Source organism: Anopheles funestus, chromosome 2RL, assembly GCF_943734845.2.
Source record: "Anopheles funestus chromosome 2RL, idAnoFuneDA-416_04, whole genome shotgun sequence".
Lineage (NCBI taxonomy): Eukaryota > Metazoa > Arthropoda > Insecta > Diptera > Culicidae > Anopheles > Anopheles funestus.
The window spans coordinates 81,692,599-81,715,308 of record NC_064598.1 but is presented as its reverse complement, the minus strand read 5'-3'; the positions used below and the strand labels follow the sequence as shown (position 1 = coordinate 81,715,308).

The following is a 22,710-nucleotide window of genomic DNA, read 5'->3' as shown; positions in this document are numbered from 1 at the left end:
TTTTCTTCTAGATTGTGGACGTTTTTCTCAATTTCATGATATTCGATAATAAATTCGCTTCAAATAATAAGAATTTCATAAAAAAAATTCATAAAAAACACGAACAAAACTGCTTTTATTCTGCTTTTTTGTAGCAACTTTAATAAATAATCCTAGATTTGCACACTATACAGCGATCCAATGGCGAGTGATGATGGGATGAATACTGCAAATAAATGAAATTGATTAATCGAAACGATTGTTCTCTAATGTTTCCTTTCGTACCTGATCGTAACACCGGTCAGCTGCTAATGTATGTCTGTTTCTATTGAGTTCCTCTTTCCAATGCATTTACATAGCAAAACAGATGCTGTGACGATCAGAATTGTTACACCGATAACTGCTGCTATGATGATCCATTGATCACGATCAATTGCTGATAACAGGCTGGACTCGGACGGTTGAATCGATTCTGGTTGTGTGGTGTTTTCAGTGCTAAGCTCGGTCAACTGTTCCCGCTCCACTACCATACGCTCCATGGCCAGATCAAGCAGCTTTACTTCGTTAACCGCATTCAAATTGATACAAGTTCCATCCGCATCAATAGTTCCAGAATCGCAGATACATTCACCCGTTGCCGGTACCGATCGGAATCCGTCTGGACAGTTTAAAGGTTCTTCTGTAAGCTCGTCCCGTTCGTCATCGTCTTCTTCGTCCTCATCATCTTCGTCATCAAAGCGGCTTTGAATGAAAAGATCCTCCATATCTGCCTGTGCCTCAACGCAGATGTGTCCATTTCGAAGAATGGCTCCCACATCGCAGAAGCAACGTCCATCAATACACTCTCCATTCACACACCCAGGCTTGCACGGATGCTCACAGTTGCCATGGTCATCGGGAATTAATCCTTGCTGGCATGCGCAAACGTTGGGCTGTGCACAGTACGATCCCTGCCCACACGATTCCTCACAGTACGGTTCACACTGGCCTTCGAGCGTTTCGACGTATCCTGGTAGACAGACGCATACATCCGGTTCGGTGCAGATTCCGTTGGTACAATCGCCACTACAGACAGGCTTACAGAACACTATCGATTCGGGACCAACCGCCAACTGGTAGCCCTTGTGGCAAGAGCAAACATTGTTCTCAATACAATCACCGTGCCCACATTGGACGTACAGTTCGTCACAGATTGGCTCTGTAGCTGGAGTTGTGGGACACTCTGGAGGGGTTACAGTTGGACAATTTACATCTGGACAAGACTGTACCGGTGGACAAGTTGCCGGAAGGATTGCTGGTGCTTTGGTCGTTGGTTTAGTTGGCGGAACCGTTGGACATACCACCTTTGGGCATGGAGTTGGAGTTGGTGGAGCCGTAGGACATGTGACATTGCAAACAGGAGATTCAACAATCTCAGGACATCTCAAAGCAGGACAATCTTTTGGCTCCTCGCAAACACATCCATTCGAAACATTTTCCACCTCATAAATAATGACATCCTTCCCACACTCGATCGGTTCTGGGATAAGTTCGCACGTCTGTCTGCCGAGTCCATCAGTGGTGGAGTAAAAATCATCAAAGCATCGACAAACATTAGGACCACCACAAATCCCGAATGTGCAATTCACTACGATGGGATCACAGTATGGGGCACACTCGAAACGTGACTCCTCCAGTGATGCAGGGTCCTCCAATGGGGCATATCCTTCGAAACATTGGCACACGTTCGGTGCAATACATAAGCCATTCACACAACCAGGCACACACACCGGCTCACATTGATCCGACTCCACCCGATACTCGTAACCATCGTTGCAGAGACATTCATTCGGTGCTAGGCACCGACCATTAGAACATCCATTACTACACACCGGAACACATTCCGCTGCTCTACCGTTCATGGGAACACGCAAATAATATCCCTCCAGGCATTGGCATTGATTCGAACCCAGACAAACTCCATTATAGCAATCAACCACATTCAGATCGCAGTTTGCCTCACATCGATCACTGCCGGGAAGTCGTACGAATCCCGCATTACACACGCAGGTGTTCGGTGCTATGCAGGCACCATTCTCACAACCACCGTCACACGTAGGTTCACAGATCGAATGCAGTTGTTGCGAGGGACGATAGCCCGGATGGCATTCGCAACGACCCTCCTCCACACAGTAACCATTGACGCAATGTTCCCGACAGGTAACCGGTTCACACAACATACGATCGTTACGGATGGCAAGCGTGTAACCCTCGTTACACTCACAAACGTTGGGCTGCGTACAGCGACCATTAGAGCAGTCCACCAAACTCTCCTCGCAGATCGGTTCGCATACACTCGTACTGTTCTCTACAAAACGATGCCCAGCCAGACATTGGCACACGTTCGGCCGGATGCAGTAAGCGTTAACACATTTGTTCTTGCAGTACGGTGTACAGATGGAAGATTTGGAAGTTATTGCTGTAGGGTAAATAGAATTATCGATATTAATATCTTGAAAGGACATACGCGCTGGACATGATAACCATCGAGCTACTTACAGCTTGTAGTTGCAATATAACCTTTCAGACATTCACAGTGATCTGGAGCAACGCAACGTCCATTCGAGCAGCCCTTCGAACATTTAGGTTCACAGACATTCCTACTATTCTCACTCTTTACGTAGCCTGGAGAATGTAGTATTTAGAAAAATGGTACAAATATAAATTTCTAAATTAAATGAATTTTAATCTTAACTGTTACGTACCTTTCTTACAATCACAAACATCCGGGGCAACGCACATTCCATGCACACATGGCTTCGAACAGTGTGGTACACAATTTCTGCCCGACTTTTGATCCAGCTGATAACCTTCCCGACATTGACATTGATTCCCACCAATGCAGACACCATTCTCGCAGGGCTGATTGCAAAACGGTTCACAAAAACCTATCGTTTCATTGTACAGGAACCCTTCGGCACATTGACAAACTCCAGCCCCGATACAGACGCCGTTCACACATCCGTTGCGACATTCGGGAACACAAACGTTAGGCGTTTGGTCGTCCCGAGGACGAAAGTTCCTATGGCATAGACAAGTGTTTGGTGCCACACAGTCTCCATTGACGCACGGGTCGGAACAGCTTGGCATGCACACCGATTCATCGTGGTCAGTAGGGCTGTATCCTTCGCCACAGCTACATTTACCCGGAGCTACACATTGACCACCCTGGCAGGGTTTTAAACAAACCGGAACACAGTGATTGCTATCGTCTAGTTCGTATCCTTCATGGCAGGCACACTGGTGAGGTCCAATACAGTTTCCATTGGCACATCCTTCCGGACAAACCGGTTCACAAGTGAAATTTGAATGCGTTGAAAGTGTATATCCTGGAAAAGAAAACGTGAAGTGATCGTTAGGCGTAGTGTGATTTCCTTGGCGATCTTCCCAGCAACACTAACCTGCCTCACACTGACATATGTTGGGCAGTACGCAAACGCCATGCTGGCACACTTCGGTACAGTGTGCAACACAACCATTTCCATCATTCGGATCAGGCCGATAACCTTCGTCACACTGGCAAACATCATCAATACATCGTCCAAATCGACACGTACGATCGCACTTTCGTTGACAGGATCCACTCGATGCATCTCGCTCGAAACCCACATCGCAAAGGCACACGTTCGGGGCAACACATTGACCGTTTTCACACCCTACTTCACACACTGGTTCACAGCTGTAAATCAATTAGAAAGCAATAGACAAATGCGTTATAATCGGAGTTATGAGTACGCTTTAATGATGTTCACATTACCGTTGATCGTTCACCTTCTTATAGCCACTGTAGCAATCACACCTATCCGGTGCAACACACTCTCCAAAGATGCACTTCAATCGACAGGATGGCAAACACTCGTCCCCGACTGCATGGTAACCTTCGCAACAAGCTCGTTTTTGGCGTACATCGTAATCTATCTGCAAGGAGACGGAATTTGTTCAATGAGAACGCTTTTCCCTGGCATTCGACAACATTCGAACTCACCGAACAACTCAAAGCATCCACCATGATCGGAATGCGCATAGTGTGCTCGCTAAACATGCAGTAGTACGTTCCTTGACCGTACTCAATGATTTGACTTTTATTTTCCATCAGCTTAGGCACTCTGGAACAGGCAAATGAAACAAACCGTAAAAACACAGAACACGTTTACGAACAAATCGATCCAATCACATACTTTTCCTCTTCATAGCACAACTTTTCAACGGCGACTACTGATGGAACTATCAACCCAAACCCCAACAAAACCAGACACCAAGAACACAAAATCACCGACAAAGGCAGTCGCCTGGAAAAGGCATTCGAAAGTTGCCCCATTTCCAGAATCTCACTAACGGAATAGTGCACCCGCCAGAACAAAACCAAACCACTTGCCTCGAGTTCAGAAGAATGTGTGATCGTGCTACGACCTCTAATTCGTTACTGAGCAGTCTTGGCGATCAATTACTTAAAACGCAACTTCGTACGCGACAATTTAGCATCGACGGGAAGCTTCTGGGCAGTGGGGAAATTTCGCCCCGAAAGAATGCTAATCAGCATTCGGACAGAAAACGAACAAAATCAATCTTTGCTCGGGAGAAAAATAGTGTAAACGAAGCAACAACCACAAAAAACAGCATCCCACTTGACCATTTGACCAATGTTTAGTCAACCGTCACCAGATTGGTTATCGGTCGGTTTTTGGGGATTACGAAATTGTCGATGAGCGCAACGAGACATGCCCTCAACCCTTGTTTTTTCCTGTAATCTTAATTGCTTTTTTTATTCGAACGATAGGGTTTCTGGCCATGACGGAAAGGCTATGTTGAGCTAAATTGAGTAATCTTTGTTCGCGTTCCAAGAGTTGAGGATCAGTAGTGTTCGGGTGATCGAAACATTGTGATTGATACACGGTAAGCAGAACATAGTTATAATATAAATATTAAGTAATTCTGTGTAAGGATAAAATTAACATAGGTATAAAATTATAACCCAAACCTCAGGCTGGTGGCAGTGCACATAAATTTAAACTTCAACCTTATGATCATCAAATTAATCGGTTATGAACATTATTTCCGTTATAATCACGATGATTAATGTGATCTTTCTTTTTTTTGGCAAAAAGAACGTAACAATTGCAAAGAGCTAGGGATAAGCAATGCTGGTGATAACGATTCCGTGTCTATTTCCGCTTCCAGTAGAAAGGAAACAATAAAACACACAAGATTGAGCGCGATACCCACAAGCAATGGCGTCATAATAGCAATCAAGTGAACAGAATTAACGTACAAATAACAATTGCTGTCACCAGGATGTTCGGAATTCGACAGGAACGGTTTAGTACCGAAAAAATTCAATGGCATTCAACATCGATAGTGTTTCGAGTGCTTTATGTTCGGTCAGGGTTTCTAAGGGCTATGCTTATCACACGACCTACGACCGGTATTTGTTTATATAGGTCAACAAAATGACTAACGACGCTCTAATCGGTTCGAAGATGAATATGTTCCTGTGATTAGAGCACCAGTGAGTATGGTTGTCGCCAGTTGTGGTTGATGCAATCGATAATGTTTCTAAAACTGCTACTTACGGTGTTGCTTTTACTGTCCACAGTGCAAAATTCTCTGCACGAGGAGGCAAGGAGAAGGGAAGGTTTGTTTAGAAATTATGTTCATAACGCTTCTCCTATCAAGACGAATAAGAATATGAGTGACGTTTTTTCTCTCTAATCATCACAAACCTGCAAGGATCGAATAATTTACCTTGTGCACGAGTTTTCCCCTAAACTACAAGCGTGAGCGATGTGTAGTTAAGTGCTTTTTCAGATCATTGCTCGAATAGAACGAATATTCGCATAGCTTGCAAGGAAATTTGCGCTCCCCTCGATGATACTTTAGATGTTGATTCAGACGAGAACTAAGAAGAAACAATCAACCAGATTAGCACAGGTAAAAATAGAATGTTCTCCCCACTTACTTGGAAACAAACAACTGGTCGCAAAAACTGCAGGGATGCTTCTTCTCGCCATGGCTGTCCTTCTTATGGTATCCGAGGCTGCGTTTCGAGCGAAACACCTTTCCACATTCATCGCAACAGTGTGTTTCACCATTGTGCACATTTCGATAATGGTGCAACAGAAGCTGCTTGCAGTGAAAACTCTGGTCACATCCACGTTCACATTTCAGAGGCCTTAGTCCAAGGTGAACATTTCGGTGGCCTTCCAGGCGCGTTTTGGGTAAGCTTTTGTGACAAATATCGCATTCGACAAGCTGTTTCTGATACGTTTGCTTACAGTCGTAAATGTATCGTTTTTTACCCTTGGCGGATGTTACAATTGCTTGAAATCTTTTCGATGAGCCGATTGGCACATGATTGGAATCTTCTTTTGCTGCTGTAAGAGCTGAAGAGTCTTCCACAGTACTCTGTTGCGAGTTTGGCGGACAAGCTGCCTCCACTGTGGATACATCCTGCAATGGATCTTGGGATAGGTTGTTGAAAAAATGCTATACTTCCAGGCATCGTTCTCGAAAGCTGCTGAAATCACACAGCGTTGTATAGCATTCTTGACATACTTTTGTTGAGTGGTGATCGGATTTTGCTATCTGCAAAAATAATATCAGTAACAATTTGATCGGTTGTTTAGGAGGAAGAGTAAAACATACCGTGATTGAAAGCAATGTTGATATTAAGCAATTTAGATCGGTTTCACAAAATACGTCTAACAACGAGGATCCGCTGAGGCACAGACGACACACTTCACGAGTTTTTCCGGCCATTTAGTTTGCGGAACTATCGCATAAGTTTTCCTATACGCGAACAGCTGTTTACCGGTAAACAATGTGACAAACTTGGACACCGAAGGGTTTGTTTATGTTATGAACGAACGGCATGTGTCAAAATTGCAACATATTTTTTTCAACGGTCTTTTATTTTAATTCAGCATGCAATATGCGCATGAAGAGCCCAGATAAACATAAGCATTCGGTCTCGAGATTCCTTGTTCAGTGGCTTTCCGTACGGTTGTTTCCAGCTGGTAAGGAATAGTTTCTTCTCTGCTCGGCTCATATTTTTCCAAAGATTCATGTACTGGGCACGATTTTGCTTTCGATTGCTTTTAATTTTGTTTCTAGACATGTTCTTTGTTTTTCTACGGTTCGGAAGCTTGGATGCCATTGTTTTAACAGTTTTTTGTAATAAAATTTGGGATGAACTTGGTACAGAATTTAGCAATAAAATTTCATCAACGCGCAACGTTCGACACAATGAGCTAACCTTTCCAATGTGTTCTTGATGCTGTACTGTCATTCGGCATTGTTGACGTTAACAGCTGTCAGATGAAAATCTTCGTCGTGTCACTTTTGTGGATGCAATAAATAGACAACTTATTTACTAGCAACTTTCTTCGGTGGCACTTTTCGATGTGCTTGTAGACGAAATAAGGGTTTTTTCTGCTTGTAAAAGTAGCATCATACGACTGTGCAGTGTTTAATTGCATTGGGAAGAGTGAAACGTGCTAGCCGGAACAAATTTGCACGTACAGCAGGATGGGCATGAACGTGAGTCGCCAGGTGGACCTAACAGAGAACGAGTATCTGCAGCGGTTCGTCGGCAAAACGCACGTTCCAGCATACGATGACGATTTTTGGAACAACTTTCTTCAATATCACATCAATCTACCTACAAACAGGTAAATATATCATTTGTGAACCTTCAAATATGCCTGCATGTCATCGTTATATTGTGATTTTCAGCCAGGAGCAGTTAAGCCTCGATTCACGGCTGGAATCGCTTTGTCAAAGCTTTATCAGCCACAATCTACACACCGGCAACTTTGGTTCGTTGATAAATGTGTTTCTGCTAAAGGTGTCTGAGCTGCTTACACTTTCCGATACTGAAAGGTGAGTAAATACAGCGATGCAACTTTTGCTTTGGGTGTGCGAACAGTAAATTCATTCTGCTAATCTTTTAGTAACGTTCACATATGGCACGCCTTTAACGCGCTGTTCATCATTCGATGCTTGGTCAAGTACATGATCGAAACGGGATCGGAGTATCAGCTATTGCAGCACTTTGAAGCATTGCCGGTCCAAGCGGCAGACATTGATTCAACATCGAACGAAACAGATTCCGCTGGCACGAGTACGGCCATTCCGATAGATGTTAGTGCAGTAGAGGAAACGAAAGCAGCCGTTGCAAAGCTGGTCGATGGCACGAAATTTGAAACGTTTCTTGAGGCACTGGTTAACATCATTGTCGTGATACCGGTGAAGTATGTTATTCCACACTGGCTTTGCGATTCCGTACGAACCAATTCTTACACTGCTTGTCTGTTTTCAGAGAATTCACATATCACCTTCATCTGGAGGCGGTAAACTGCATGATTATTTTGCTCTCGGTGAGCCTATTTTCGCAGCAAACGATGGAGAAATCAACCATCTACCGAACGATCTACCGTTGCCAGCATGGAAACACTCTTATGAGTGCGCTGTTGCATTTTCTTAGCCGCATGAGCCAAGCGCCCCAGACAATGTTTGGTTTTGGTACGGGCGGTTCGTTTGTGTTCGGTATCGCCGAATCGCTTTGGTCAATATTAACTTTCGCCCGCAAACAACCGGACATACTGACTGCACACGATCTTCCGACGGCTTTCCGGGAGCATTACCCGCTGGCAAATCAAAGCTTGTTGCTGATTCTAATCCTTACCAACCATCACGCAACAAAGGATAATCCGTATCGGATTAGTTTGTTTGGATGTTCCGATTCGCAAGGTAAAACGTATGAACAATTCATTTATGTGCGGTCAATCGCTAATGTTTTTGCTTTCCGTTCTATTTAGATTCTCCCAAAGAGGATCCGGCTACATTCAAGATAGACTTTTCCTCCCTGTACAACACCCTGTGCCGAATAGTGACTATCGATCAGGCAACCTTGCTGCTCTATCTGCTGCTCTACCGAAACCAAAGATTCCAAAAGTATGTGATGGCACAACAGAACCTTCAGCAGCTTGTAAGTGATACAATGTTGGTTGTTAAGTTAGTTCCTTTTTCAACGCAAATATTTGTTTCATGTTTCATTGATTTTAGGTAATTCCTATCCTGCAAACCCTTTACAACGCACCCGATAGTACTTCACATCACATTTACATGTCTCTAATAGTTTTGCTAATTCTTAGCGAAGATGACAACTTTAACAAGAGCGTACATCAGATTGTAAGTGCCAAAATCAGTATCTTTTATCAATATGTGTTTCGAATGATATTAACATTTTTTTGTAGATGTTAAAAAACATTACCTGGTACACGGAGCGTTCAATTAGCGAGATCTCTCTCGGTGGTTTACTGATACTGGTCGTCATCAGAACGATTCAGTATAACATGTTAAAGATGAGGGATAAATACTTGCACACAAACTGTCTCGCAGCGTTGGCCAATATGTCCGGCCAGTTTCAATCGCTCCATCCGTACGTAGCTCAGCGATTGGTGAGCCTGTTCGAAACCTTAGCAAAGAAGCATGCACGACTAGACCAGCAGCTGAAACAGCCGAATGATCCAAACGGTGAGCCGGATGTGTCCATACCAATCGGTGGAGGATTAACGTCCGAAGACATGGTAAGGGGGACTGGTATGAGTCGATTAAATATTGATGTTGTAATAAGTAATGCTCTTCCCTGTTATAGCTGCAGGACTTGTCCGTGTTAGAGGAGGTGCTGCGTATGGTGCTGGAAATTCTAAATTCCTGTTTGTCGCATCAATTAGTGTACTGTCCTAATCTGGTTTACACTTTGCTGTACAAACGCAACGTCTTCGAGGCCTTCCGAAGTCATTCGGCATTTCAGGATATCATACAGAATATAGACATGGTAAGGATGGAATGTTTCAGTGTGTAACAGAGCGAAAAATATTAATCATTATAATATCTTTAGGTGGTGGGATTCTTTTCCTCCCGACTGCAACGAGTCCAAGAGCAGCGCGGAGAGCTTGGAGTTACTGAAGTGCTGGAAGTGATTTCGAAAGGTGCTAGCCAATGGTCAAGTGATCGTTTGCGGGTACGTTAATCACATGCTTTGAATAGAAAGTAATCGACTAAATCATATTCTTCTTTTACCAGAAATTTCCCGACCTTAAATTCAAATACGTCGAGGAGGATGCACCGGAAGAATTCTTCATCCCTTACGTGTGGACGCTCGTATGCAAGGCTGGCTGTGTACATTTTAGTTCCGAAACGATAAAGGGCGTTAGTGCTGAGATCGTTTGTTAACATTACCGTTTGTTGTTCCCAACCCTGTCAATCGTTTTCCGGTAGTTGCAACAGCAAACACGATCGCTTCTTCCTTCGTGGCTTAACCTCTTCGCGGCACAAAATTATTAGCAGTTTAACAAGGGACAATATGAGAGCGGGGGAGCATTATATGTTGCTATAATAGTTTTTATTTACTTAATTTATGGAACGCTTTACTGAACATTTTTATTGTATGTTAAATCAGTTTCAGTTGGTAGTATACTGTGAAACTATATCTGTTTTGTAATATTTTTCGAAGAATGCATTCCGATTGAATGATGCTATATTTTTCTATGTTGTAGTTTTTGTTTTGAAAAATTCGTATTTACTTACGCTTTTCGCTTTTAGTTTTCACAAACGGTTTTTGGTTTCGCAAGCAATCAGTTTGATAGTAGCAAGCTTCATTTATCAATTATAAATTTGCAGAATGATATTGGTGGAAGACTTAAAAGCGATTAGCTACGAAAAACAGGCAATAATAACAGTAAGTGAGTGTATTGAAACAAAAAAATACACAGACACACACATATAGCCACACAAATGGTTCTAAAATATGTAGCGCATTCAACGCCGGCTCTATATCTAAAGAAGGATGTGAATAATGATACATACTGTGCGTGATACGGGGAGGCCGTTGACCATTTGATTTCGGTTGCGGACGGGAACGAATACCATTAGGGAAGTTATACAATGGCAAACAATTGCTCTAGTGTAGATTATTGATTTTATTCCATTCGTACGAACCGTATGAATGAAGGATGAATTAGGTCGTATTAGCAGGATGAAACAATATACTAAAAAGGCATAAAAAAGAGGGAAAGCTAGCAAAAAAACACATTCAAACAGCAGCTTGATTGTTTGGGAAGTGTTTCTATTGGAATGAACAATGCGGAATCATGCGGTATGCGAGGTCCCCGTACCTAAGAAAAACGCTAAAAAACGGTTTGACGATGATGATGCAACATGAAAGTTAAACGTTATAAATTTACAAACCACAAATGATAAACTATTAACCACAAAATGCGCAAAGCGAATAAGCTTTGCGGTACCTACTAGCGGTGTGTTTTATGATTTCGGTTTTCTTTCTATCGACTAAACATGATGACGGGGGTAACTTTGTTGCAAACAGTGCAAAATAAAACATTCATGTAAAAAAAAAGAACCCACGTTCGACATTTATTACCACAATGTAACGGTTCGAACAGGTTGAACTGAATAAATACTAACAATAGGAAGATTGTGCTGAGTGAAGCATATCGCTCTACTACGTTCTTTCCCTCCGTTTGGGAAGCGTTTTTGGGAGATTTAGCCCGGTTCAGCTGGTTCTTAACACACTACATATCACTTGGTGGGGGGTGGTGGACGATTGGGAAAAAACGACGTCTAATTGATGGTCGTTTAGACACCTTTACAGGCTTCCATGCACTGTTTGTAGGACATGAAGTTGTTCGCATTTCCGTCGCAGCCACCGAACTTAAACTCGATGCATTCCTTCTGAGCCGGGTCGTATCTGTTTTTTGGGGTGAAAATAAAAACAAAAAAAAAATTATTAATCAAACTGTTTTTTCTTTACAAAAAAATGTAGCGAACAGCCATCGCGCTCTTAATTCTTAATGTATCGTAATCATATTACGATAGAGTTTGAAAACGATTAAATAATAAATCTCTCCGGTGCAAAAGCGTGATAACATCTTTCACCCGCGACGTTTATCTCATTTTATCACCGATCGATTGATCGGATGTGATGATCGATCGGGTAAACAAATCCAATCAATTAGCTCCAATCAACGGCAACCACGTAACACATGGTTCGGGGACCGACCGAGAGAGGGAGCCGTTTCGACGGTGGTGTAATTGGTACCAAAAGTGGTGGAAAAAGGCGACAGTGGTGGACAACGGACAATTCAAGCACAACTTTCACTGGCGTTCATTTCCCCATCGGTGCCACCGTTTGGCGCCTGATCATCTACAACCCTGCTAAGGGGGGCCTCTATAACTGTTTGTCTTGATGCGTGTTTGAAAACTACACACGCAGAGAAAGCAACACCGTTTGCAAAGGAAAACGTAGGGAAGTACTTGCGCGATCCTTACCTGTAACGGGGAAGTAGCGCACGGCACACACCACGTCTCGGGGGCAACTTGCACTGTTCATCACGGCCGGCCACCTCGACCCGATTGCTCGTCTGCAGCGGCAGCGAGCCAACCTTTTCCTCGCGCTCGTGCGGACCTTCATCCTCCAGCTCGTCGTAGTCGCCAAGATATTCGAGCATTTTGTAGAACATTCGTCTACTTTCCGTGCCGATTTGATCGAGCATATCGATCGGCTGGGCGGAAACCGGTGTCGACAGCAGGGAGACGAGCACTACACTTCCCACAAGCAGAATGCTGACCATTGTGAATGATACGGTTTGGTTACTGTTTCTTTTTCGATAAAACATTTCTTTGTTATTTGTTGTTGAAATAATGTTCACGACAAAATACTCTCAAATACAACACTTATTCAATGGACACACTCGTAATTAATTAGCAACTTTTTTTCAACCAAAAACAAACACTTATTCTCTTTGTTCTTCACTTCGATCCACTCAGGTACAATTCACATTTGCAACTGACTTCGCGTCTTTTCGTCGTGCGATCTTATATTTGTTTTCGATCGCGTCCATTCAGTCGCGTCACGTCACGGATGCTGAGGCGGTGTATAACGGGGTACGACAAAACATCGGAGGAAGAAAAAAAGCAACATTTGATGACGACAGTGAACAACAACGCACACTATGAAAAACCGGTATAAACCTCGACCGGTAGAGCGGATTAGCGTGACTGCAACGCACGATCGCAACGTTGCATCAAGCGACGAACGCCGTGCACGGGCGCAGAAGCAAACGAATGGTGAGCAGGGCGCGAGGACTTTGTTTGGCATTTGTTTTGGGGGAGGTTGCAAGGAAAGGTAAGTATGCTGACATGATATGCTGCACGGTCACCGGCCGTTGACCGGGGGTCTAGAAACACGCCACGCCGGTAAGCGTGAAGTGAATCATTTTATGCGCTTTCGGTTTTTCGGGGAGCATTTTATGTTGTTTGCTGTAAATGTTGACATTCAAACGAAAGCGGTGCTGCGGCGTAAGGTGATTGCTTCAGCATCAGTGTATCGATTTGTGGTTGGCAGCTTTTGCTGTCGGTGAAGCTGACCAACCGTGCGAATGGTCACGTTTGCAAAATGTTTTGCGGAAATGTGGAAAATAGAAAGCGCCGGAATTTTCTCTCCCAATACACACAGCGATCAGTGATCGAATCGTTTGGTTCCGTTGTTGTTTTTTTTTTTTTTTGGGAAATCCATCACACTGTACTACTGACGTCGTCTGTCAATGGGTTATGGCACAGTTTAAACGTCGCCTATGGCCATCCACACTGGTGACCATGGATACGTGCCAACAGCGGCAAACAAACAACCGAACACTAGGATAAAGTGAGCAAGGAAAACAAAAACAACAACAACAAACAAGACCGGATCACTACTACTCCCGGGCAGGGTAAACATATTGAGTAACTGTTTCCTAATGCTGGTCACAAACGAGGCCGTGGTGTGTTCGCCCCTTTAACACGACGTCACGTTGCCAACATGGGATCGATCGAGTGTTCACTTACGGTGCGAATTCCAATCGATATGAATAAACCATTACGCGTACCGAGGTGGGATTAACCGGTGTGGATCGTTTGCCAAAAAGGGTGGGTATTTTGCACATTGACGTCATCGATCATATGGGTGGAATATCATAAGATAAGCAGCAAAAGTATAAGCTAAGAATAAGCAATATACAATCAATGTAATTTTGAGGTAAAAAAAAGCCAAGTAAATAGGCTTAATGCTAGCTACAGCACATTTTTTTCACCCTCCCCTTCTGACGGATTGATGAATAAAACACACCGAAAGCTACAACAGCGGTAAACAACTTCAAGGATATTTAGGCAGCAAAATTTCCCACACTTTTTGCAATCGTGCAGCAACCGCAATATTCCGTTCCGTTCCATGGTACTTTCTTGCAATTCTGCACGCGCAAACAGCACGGCAAATAGAAACAAAAAAAAAGTCCATAATGTTGACATCATCGTGAATGTGTCACTTTACTTAACCGTTTTTTTTGGTGAGGGTGTTGTTACGGAAGTAAGAGACGCTGGGAAGGGTTGATCGGTTTTTAGTGGTTGTTGGAGGTGTGGCAAGAGTAAATAATGGCGATAAAAAATAAACGAAACAGAATGAACCGACGTGTGACACAATGGAAGGTGAGAGTGGTTCAAATGAATGTGTCGTTATGTAACAACTTTTCAGTGTCGATCGCCGGTGTAACCGATCGTGGGTGGATTTTTCTAGAATTTGTAAGTAATTTTTGCGGCGTGTTTGAGGGTTTCCGATATAAGAAAACAATTATATTGGAAAAGAAATTGAAATATAAAACCAAAAAAAATCCTTATAAAGCACACAACACGGAGCAACGGAACTCCGGCAGCGTAACGAAGTTTGGAGTGCATTCGTCAACGCAATTCATCACACTTGAGATCGATTAGTGGCTGTCGAGCTTGACAGTGAAGAGCACTATTTGCATTGGTGTATCGATGGTCTCGTAACCGATGGCGCCAATATTCCTCCCGAGGGGGGCATAAGCCGTTTCACCAAAAACCTCTCAAACTCCAAACCAACGCCAACGTACCAGCTAACTGATGCGTACCGACACGTTTCATTCATGTTGTACTGGACTGTGGAACGATTGCTTAAGTGGAAGAAGATTTCAGATTGGTTTGTGTGTGTGAGATAGTACTGTAGGTAAGGTACAGTTCAATGAACTTTAAGCAAGAGAAACTGCATTAAAAAAGAAGTAAAATACTATGAAGGTTAGTGAGTGTGCAGTTTGCTTTAGAGACCGGGAACGCTAGTATGTACCTTGCATCGAATGTTTATGAAGACGTAAAGAAATTTACCAACAAAATTAAGATTATTCATACACAAACTTAATTGAAATCATTTTATTTACTAGTTTTTTTAAATTGACAATAAAAACACTCATTTTTTAAAATTTAATCAAAATATTTTAAATTAATATGTTTTTTTCGTAGTTGAGTTAAACATAATTTTCACTAGTCTTTTTTTTACATCGTTGAGCCTTAATTAGATAATGAATATTAATTTCTTTTATTTTCTTTCTTTTCTTTTTTTTTCTTTTCTTTTCTTTTCTTTTTCTTTTCTTTTCATGTTTAAAGCCATTTTATATCGCTCCACTATTACTTTATGATGAAAACCATACGCGTAATTGATTTTCCCACCCGACTAGCTCTTTCCATCACTGTTTACATCCCTATTCCAGACCAATCGAAATAGAAAGCGGATGAAAGATTCATTTCTCCTATGTGCTCAAATTCTCTAGCGAGACTCCACCGACCAGAACGGAGGCGAAAATATATTTCCCAAACTGCAACAGGTGTTGAAGTAATGAAATAATTTACAATCTGTTCCTTTTCCAACGGGTTTTCCTCCAATTTCTTCCACTGCCAAACAATACCATCCGATTGTCGAAATTGGGCAGGAAAGGGGGAGGGTTGTCTTGCGAAACCACACAACTTGTGCTTTGTATCGTGCTGTGGCAGGGAACTCCGGATTTCACCAGCACACCGGTAACAAAACACTCACATGGAAGCAGGTGGGTTTGGGTTTTTCCTTGGTGGCATCTGCTAGCTTCCTTAACCCCGCAACACCATACAATGGGGGCAGCACGCGCTAGTGGTTGCACTTTCCAAAACGAAGCTTAATTTCACATTCGTCCTTCGTCGGCGAACCATTGCGAACTGGTCAGCTTTAGTACCTACTCCAACTCATCCGCCTTATGAAATCTTCTTCCCACTTCTGGTACTCCTTCGAGATGGTGAGGATCGTTTCATCTCTCGATGGAGTTTAGCTCCGGAACAATTTTCCGCTGTGATTTAGTACTTGGTGCCGAATCCGTTCCGGCGTTCGGTGTGCTACAGGGCGTGCGTAGGGAGAAGGCTAGGGGATTTCGGGATTTTCAGCATGCAGCAACACATTCCCCCAGCGGAAGCAACTTCTAGAACGAAACGTGTCCAGTCGCGGAATTCATGCTGGCAGGACGATATGAGACGCTGAATACGTTTTCAACTTCCGTTTGTTAGCTTTGTTGAGTGGAGTACGGAAGTTTATGGAGTTTTGTTGTGATAATCAATTGGTGCTTGGTAATGGTGAATGGTATTTTAAGGATGCTTTTGTAAACTATTGATCACAATCTGGTAATCGTTATGTTTTGCGGTACGATTGTGGAATCGTGGTCTTATATCAGAGAAATTAACAGGTTGAATTATGTGGAAAGAGGTGATGATAATTATGAAGTTGTTTTGCATCATTAGCTATTAAACTAAGTGATCGGCTTTCTACACATATCATAGGATTTTTTACATTTTTATCATTAAGTACATTATCAATATGAATTTTCTGTAATTGATAGTTGTTCATTAAAGTAAACTTATTTTTCTCTTAAAGTTCAACAACCGATGTCAGGTTACTTATGTTTCACTATTTATCAAGATATCAAGATATCAAGAAATATTTCAATTATTTTATTTGTTTTTATTTTCTAACAATCTTTTTAATCAACTGATTATTTGTATTAACATAGCAGTTTAATTATTATTTATCAAATTTCATCATATTTAAACTTTTGAACATTAGTATCTGTCATAAAAGGTTGATTATTTTGATATAAATTTATATTTAAGAACCACTGTCTTTCACATATATTATGTGTATATGGAGTGCTTTAGACATTAAATTTTTTGTATTGAAGTTTTTCATAAAAATTAATGAAAAATGAACGCTGGTGTAATTGTTTTTAACATGATTTTTTATATAATATTAACTTTAAACTTATTCTTTTTAGAACACGCGTTCGTTAAAGTTATGCTATTTAGAATTGGGGAATTTTTATAAAACTGAATCAACTATTCGAATTTTTGTTATTTTTTATAGTTAAAGTTTTGAAAGTTGTCAAGATACAGACTTGATCACTATTGTGTTTATTTTAGAATACTATACACTCAGCTCAGTGTATATAGTACGTCATGTAACGTACATAAACAAATGGTTTAAACATCTATAACAAGACTATTTCAATACTTCCATAATATTCACATTAATACTCGTATTTGAAACTTCTTCTCTTTCTCACGTGTGTCGGTTGGTACGCCAAGAAAAAGAAAACATCCTTCCATTTGTATGTGAGTCAGAAATAGTAGTCGGAGTGGATAACACTGTTGCTGGTTGGCGCTGTTCGTCGTCACCCGCATAAACCCATAAACTGAGATAAACAATGGTTTCGGAATAGCTAGATAGAGGAAGTGCCCAAGATCAGCTGGTAAGCGAGCACAGACCAAACCCCCCGGTACCAGGGCCGAACACAATAATCAATTTGTTTTTCATTTGAATAACTTTCGACGAACTTTCGGGGTAGTTGTGTTCTCGCCGTGTTATCCGCGCTTGCTACACGAACGACACACTACATGATACTACTTTCTTCCAACTTCATCTTCACTTAAACATCCATCCATACCTCCCTCCCCAATTGGGGTCTCCCATGGTTGTCTAAGCTGTCGTCTCTATCTTTGGTATAAAAAGTGGTGTTAAAATCTTGAACAAGCGACGAACAACTTTTCGCCTTTTTTTCGCCCTCTCTCCGTCCCAGAACCTAACTTGTGACTCTATTCCGACACGACTTCCGACGACTTTTTTTTCTGCTTCTGGGTAGCATCGTGTGTTTTGTTGCGATTTAGTGAAACTTCTAGCAGTGATTCGGTTTTCAAAGAAGAGCGATAGGACCAGTCTAGAGACTGGGTAGGCAGAAGCAAAACCAGTACGTACCACTATGCTTAATGTCTGTTCACTTTCTTGCCAATGATTAAAACACAATGCCCAAACGCAGTACAATGTGTATTTCTATCCAATGAGGCAGCTAGTTACCGGGTGTGGTACGACACTTTCCCAGGTGCATTATATTGTCAAAAGCGGAGTCAAAAGCGACACAACTCTGACGACGTTCTGGCAGTCATCGTTTACGAGCAGCCATTCATAATCTCCCATAAAGTGGCAAACGTACCCGATCCTTGTTCGTCAGCCCTTGTTGAGAGGTGCTTAAATTAACGCGCCCATTTCGAGGGCGAAAAACTATTATAGCAAGGGAGCTGAGATAAGCCTATCGCTTACTTACACGTACCGCACCGTACGCCGTGTTGCTGCTCGATTGTCTGACGAATGCGACCAAGCGAGGAACCCGTACAGTTCATTGGTTACGATCAGAAGTTGAGCGATGGAAATTAAGTTTCCGATACAATTGAAAAGCCACAGGAAATTAAGACTGTTGCTCTTTTTAATGCTATAGAAAAGCAGCTGCCGGGATCGGGTTTTTGTTTTCTTGAGCAGTAATGCAACAGTCTTGCAGCCGATTGCTTAATGAAAATTTTCCAAGTAGGTATGTGTGGTGTTAAGCATTGTGTTAGGAAAGAAGGATAGGAAATAAATATTCTAGCAATTTGTTTAAGTTTGGTAAGAATATTTGAACAATATTTTAAATGATTCATTTTTTTGTTTTCTTTTATAGTAACTTAACTTAATTTTTGTTTACAATTTTTAGAATTTTGGAAGAATGTCAAATATTAAAAAAAAACTGTATCACATTTATTGAAATGCTATTTTTGAACAAAAAGGAGATGTTTAAAAGTACTCTTTCCTATTTACATAATAAATATTTTAATCGAATGAAAATGTTTCAACAGGTTGTGCTTCATGATTGCCTACCGAAACCACAACCATTTCATACCGATTCCAACTCAACACAACCACCACTCACGCAAGCGATACGCACCATAACTTTGGTTCAAAACCTCTGATACAGCCCTTAAGTCATGGCTTTTTAATTAAAGCGTCCATTTCATTCAATACCGCACGCGCCACATTGTCAAACGCGCCAACTGTGGTGACCCGCAAGGAAAATATGAAACGTCTCCACTCCACCTTTCTGGCGGCTCTGGTTTCCCCCCCTGCCCATGAAGCGTACAAATCCTGCATACCCTGCGGGACATAGGACAAACTTTCTCCAATCGTCCTTTACACCGAACCGGCGGGGATGAAGAAGGGGCTGGATGAAGAACGCAGTCACGAAGAAAGTCGTTCCTACTTTTCCACTTTCCGGAGTGATTTATTTTTATATCGGAATAAATCAGTGCACGGGAGGGTATAAATTTTCTCACCTGTGTCCCGACACGTAGCATCAGGCAGGCATCGTCGTCGATCGTGACGGTGTGTTTTTGGGTAGGGCGTTGGAAACGTTGGCAGTTTACGGTACGCAAGAAGACGGGTTTCACAAGTCCGCTTCTAGCTTCTGCCAGTTACCCCCGGGTGGGGAAAGCGGCAGGAAAGGAGAAAATTGTGTCGCTGTGTATTATTGCGGCCGTGAGTAGTTTAGCTTTTATTGTTATTATTAATTTATCCATCATTCATCCCGCGTGAAGCATTGCTGGTTCCGTCGCGAGTGCGCGTGTTTTTACGCGCGTGAAGCAGTGTGCAAATGTACGCCCGCAAAGTTTGTGGCGCGACAGGAACTTGGAGAAAATCAATGAAAGCGGGAATGTTTCTTGCACGGTGGGGTGGGTGGTTTGGTGTGGTTGGTAGCGCAGGTTGGGATTAGTACAAATCGCATTTGAATGATGCTGGCAATTAGAGCCGAGGCGGCCCCGAGGTGCCATTGCTGTAATGAGTGAAACAATACAGGTAATTTAATTAAGTGCGCATTTAATGGGAAGCTGTAATATAGTCGAGCGGAATCGGGCTAATGCTAGCAAGCATAGATGAGGAGTTAATTTTATGCTCCAGATTGTTATTTAATTTATGAAATATTGGATTTGAGATTTTACAACACTTTTGAATGGTAGGAATAATGATAAGTGGTTTACTAATAATATTTTTTTTGGCGTAAAATATTAACAGGAAATTAAAAATCAGACCATTTTACTTTTTCTCAGTCGGAAATCCTACCACGATAGATTTCATACTCCATACTAAGCAATCGTTGGTTAAAGAATGTTCAATTAGAGACTGTTTTAAAACATTATTTTCCATTAGGACGGCCGTATTACTAATTATACTACTCTCATGAGACGCAGAATTAACGAAAAGACTAAATATCAAAATATGTCTAAGTGGACTGACTATCCTGCTACGGGCTAATGAAGTCAAGGAAAGCCCGAATGAAGTCTAGGAAAACAGGCTAATATCCCCCATTGAGGTTGTAGTGCTACATGAAAAGAAAAAGAATTGACGTAGCAATATCCTGACTCAGTAAAATTATAGTTTAACCACTCTATACTAAGAAACGTGTATTTTAAAGGAACTTTAATCAAAAAATGTATAATCACTTTGACGTTCCATGCTCTAAAATAGTGTTCTCAAACTTACGAAATATGTTTGGATATGTAACGCCTAAAAGTATACAATCACAGCAGAAAGACTTCCTCTTGACTGGACTCCATCAAAGCGCGATCAATCTTGACGATCGTTAGTATTTCTATACAATTATTTTCCTCATGTTCCTGATCTCGTGAGACATCAATTATTCAAAATTAAATATTAATTTCATAGATTATTTATATTGATATAACAACGGTATCACAAATGTCAAGAAACCGTCGAATTCGTAATTATACTTGCAGTGCACGTTATCTTACACTCGCTCGTCTTCTTTTGTACCATTACACAACGAAATCAATATCGATGACAACTGTTTTCCCATACCAGTTTTCTCTCCAGTTTTCTTCGCCATCGAAACAACCACAGTGGGGCCGAAAAGAAAACCCGCAACACCACAAATGACTAGAAAACAGAAGAAACTGATGCTCATGCTCGTAAATTTCGTTACTTTATGGCTACCTGACGAGTAAAACTTGACCGTAAAAATATTTCCCTTCCGATCTCTCCCTTTGCCCTTATTCCTTTCCATCTCTTTATTTTCTTCAACTCCCTTGCTGGAACCGTCCCATACCACGGTTACTTCGTTTCCGATTTTCGAATGCATCTGTCGTTCGTTGTCCGTTTCGTGACGTGTGAAAACTCCCGGGAAAACACGGGTTCAGTTACGGATGGGCTAGTTACCACTTCCACCACATACACGCTGATCACAGTGAAAGATGCAATTTTCCGATTTTAGTTCCCAGCACAAAATTTAGCACTCCTTCCCGATGGACCGAATGGAAACGTTCTTTGTGTGTCCATTCGGGTTGTCGGGATTCGATCCTGGGGCCTTTTTGGGGGTGTGAGAGAGAGAGAGAGAGAGAGAGGGGGAGCAAAATTTCATTGTTTTTATCGTAAGCTTTTTCCCCGTCCACAATGTTTATCTTCAGCGGTACCGGGGGTCAAAGTGAAGCAATATCTTTCTAGATACTCTCATCATCATCATCGACGACGACGACATCGGTGTCATACACGATCGTATATTTCCGCACTCGATGAACCAGGCACCGGTGGGGGGGATGGGATGCGTTGATGATTGCAGCCCGAACGGGTGAGGTGTAAATAATTTTCATCATCAATGCTATTAGGATTCGGTTGCCCGTCTGCCCGTTTTGCTGCTGGAAGTTACCGACTGCTGGTGTCACTTTCGGAAGTGGTCTCACGAGGTTTAATGTTTGCTTGCCGGGGAGGACAGTCATTTGAAGAAAGCCTCCCCGTCATTTCGCTGGTCGCTGTGGGCGATGTTGTAAAGTAGACAATAAACATGGAATTTAAGAACCACTGGCGGAGAACATCAGCAAACGTGCGGATGGAACGGGGAATAGACGTAAGGGTTGTATTTCTCAATTCCATAGTCGAAAGGTCAGGCGGAAGAAGTGAGTAGAGTTCGTTGAGGAACTTGTTTTACGAACCACACAGTTTTTGCCGTGAACCTGAGTGCTTGAGAGTAATTGAAGAAATGTTGAGGTGTGGTATAAGATCTGCCACGTATGAATTAGCAGAGGTGCATATTGCTGATTAGACTATTTTCTATGATAGCTTAAACTCTACCGCTCTTCTTACTAGAGATGAGAATAGCAACTCTTTTTAGTGAGTGAACTCAGAGTGAATGAGTCCTTATTAGGAATCTGCTCGTTTAACGACTCATTTCGGAGATTCTCAGTTAGGGCCTCCAAAAATGACTCCCCCCCCCCCCCCCCCCCCCCAACCACGTGGTCAAAATTTTTAAATAGTGGATCAATGCAAAATAAATGGGTCTCCGCGAAGCTTGAACCGCCACTGCTCGTAAGGCTATAGCCAAAGCTTTTTTTGAGTAGTTTACAAAAATTTTATGCGAATTTGTTTTAAATAAGTTTCTTTTCAATCAAATAATACTCTAA

The 22,710-nt window shown here is 42.1% G+C and overlaps 3 protein-coding genes across 4 annotated transcripts; 1 reads left to right on the top strand and 2 right to left on the bottom strand.

Moving 5' to 3' along the window:
- Window positions 1-87: 87 nt before the first annotated feature.
- On the bottom strand, window positions 88-5,773 carry LOC125761352 (fibrillin-1-like). Of its 2 annotated transcripts, none has more exons than XM_049422397.1 (8): window positions 4,197-5,773; window positions 4,004-4,124; window positions 3,776-3,936; window positions 3,420-3,697; window positions 2,724-3,347; window positions 2,518-2,643; window positions 265-2,437; window positions 88-205 (listed from the first exon to the last, which is right to left on the bottom strand). In XM_049422397.1, exons 1-7 carry the CDS (start codon window positions 4,334-4,336, stop codon window positions 288-290), a joined length of 3,600 nt encoding a protein of 1,199 aa, XP_049278354.1. In that variant the 5' UTR covers window positions 4,337-5,773; the 3' UTR covers window positions 88-205; window positions 265-287. The 2 variants fall into 2 exon arrangements, with proteins under 2 accessions (XP_049278354.1, XP_049278355.1); XM_049422398.1 differs by having other exon boundaries at window positions 5,589-5,772.
- Window positions 5,774-7,365: 1,592 nt separating this feature from the next.
- Window positions 7,366-11,330, top strand: LOC125761355 (dymeclin). The gene is made up of 10 exons (XM_049422402.1): window positions 7,366-7,685; window positions 7,750-7,896; window positions 7,968-8,267; window positions 8,336-8,766; window positions 8,835-9,004; window positions 9,082-9,207; window positions 9,273-9,605; window positions 9,674-9,856; window positions 9,920-10,042; window positions 10,105-11,330. The coding sequence occupies exons 1-10, from the start codon at window positions 7,543-7,545 to the stop codon at window positions 10,252-10,254; spliced, it is 2,106 nt and encodes a 701-aa protein (XP_049278359.1). The 5' UTR covers window positions 7,366-7,542; the 3' UTR covers window positions 10,255-11,330.
- A 94-nt stretch (window positions 11,331-11,424) lies between these two features.
- On the bottom strand, window positions 11,425-13,012 carry LOC125761369 (tissue factor pathway inhibitor-like). The gene is made up of 2 exons (XM_049422428.1): window positions 12,367-13,012; window positions 11,425-11,785 (listed from the first exon to the last, which is right to left on the bottom strand). Exons 1-2 carry the CDS (start codon window positions 12,711-12,713, stop codon window positions 11,674-11,676), a joined length of 459 nt encoding a protein of 152 aa, XP_049278385.1. The 5' UTR covers window positions 12,714-13,012; the 3' UTR covers window positions 11,425-11,673.
- Window positions 13,013-22,710: the final 9,698 nt, after the last annotated feature.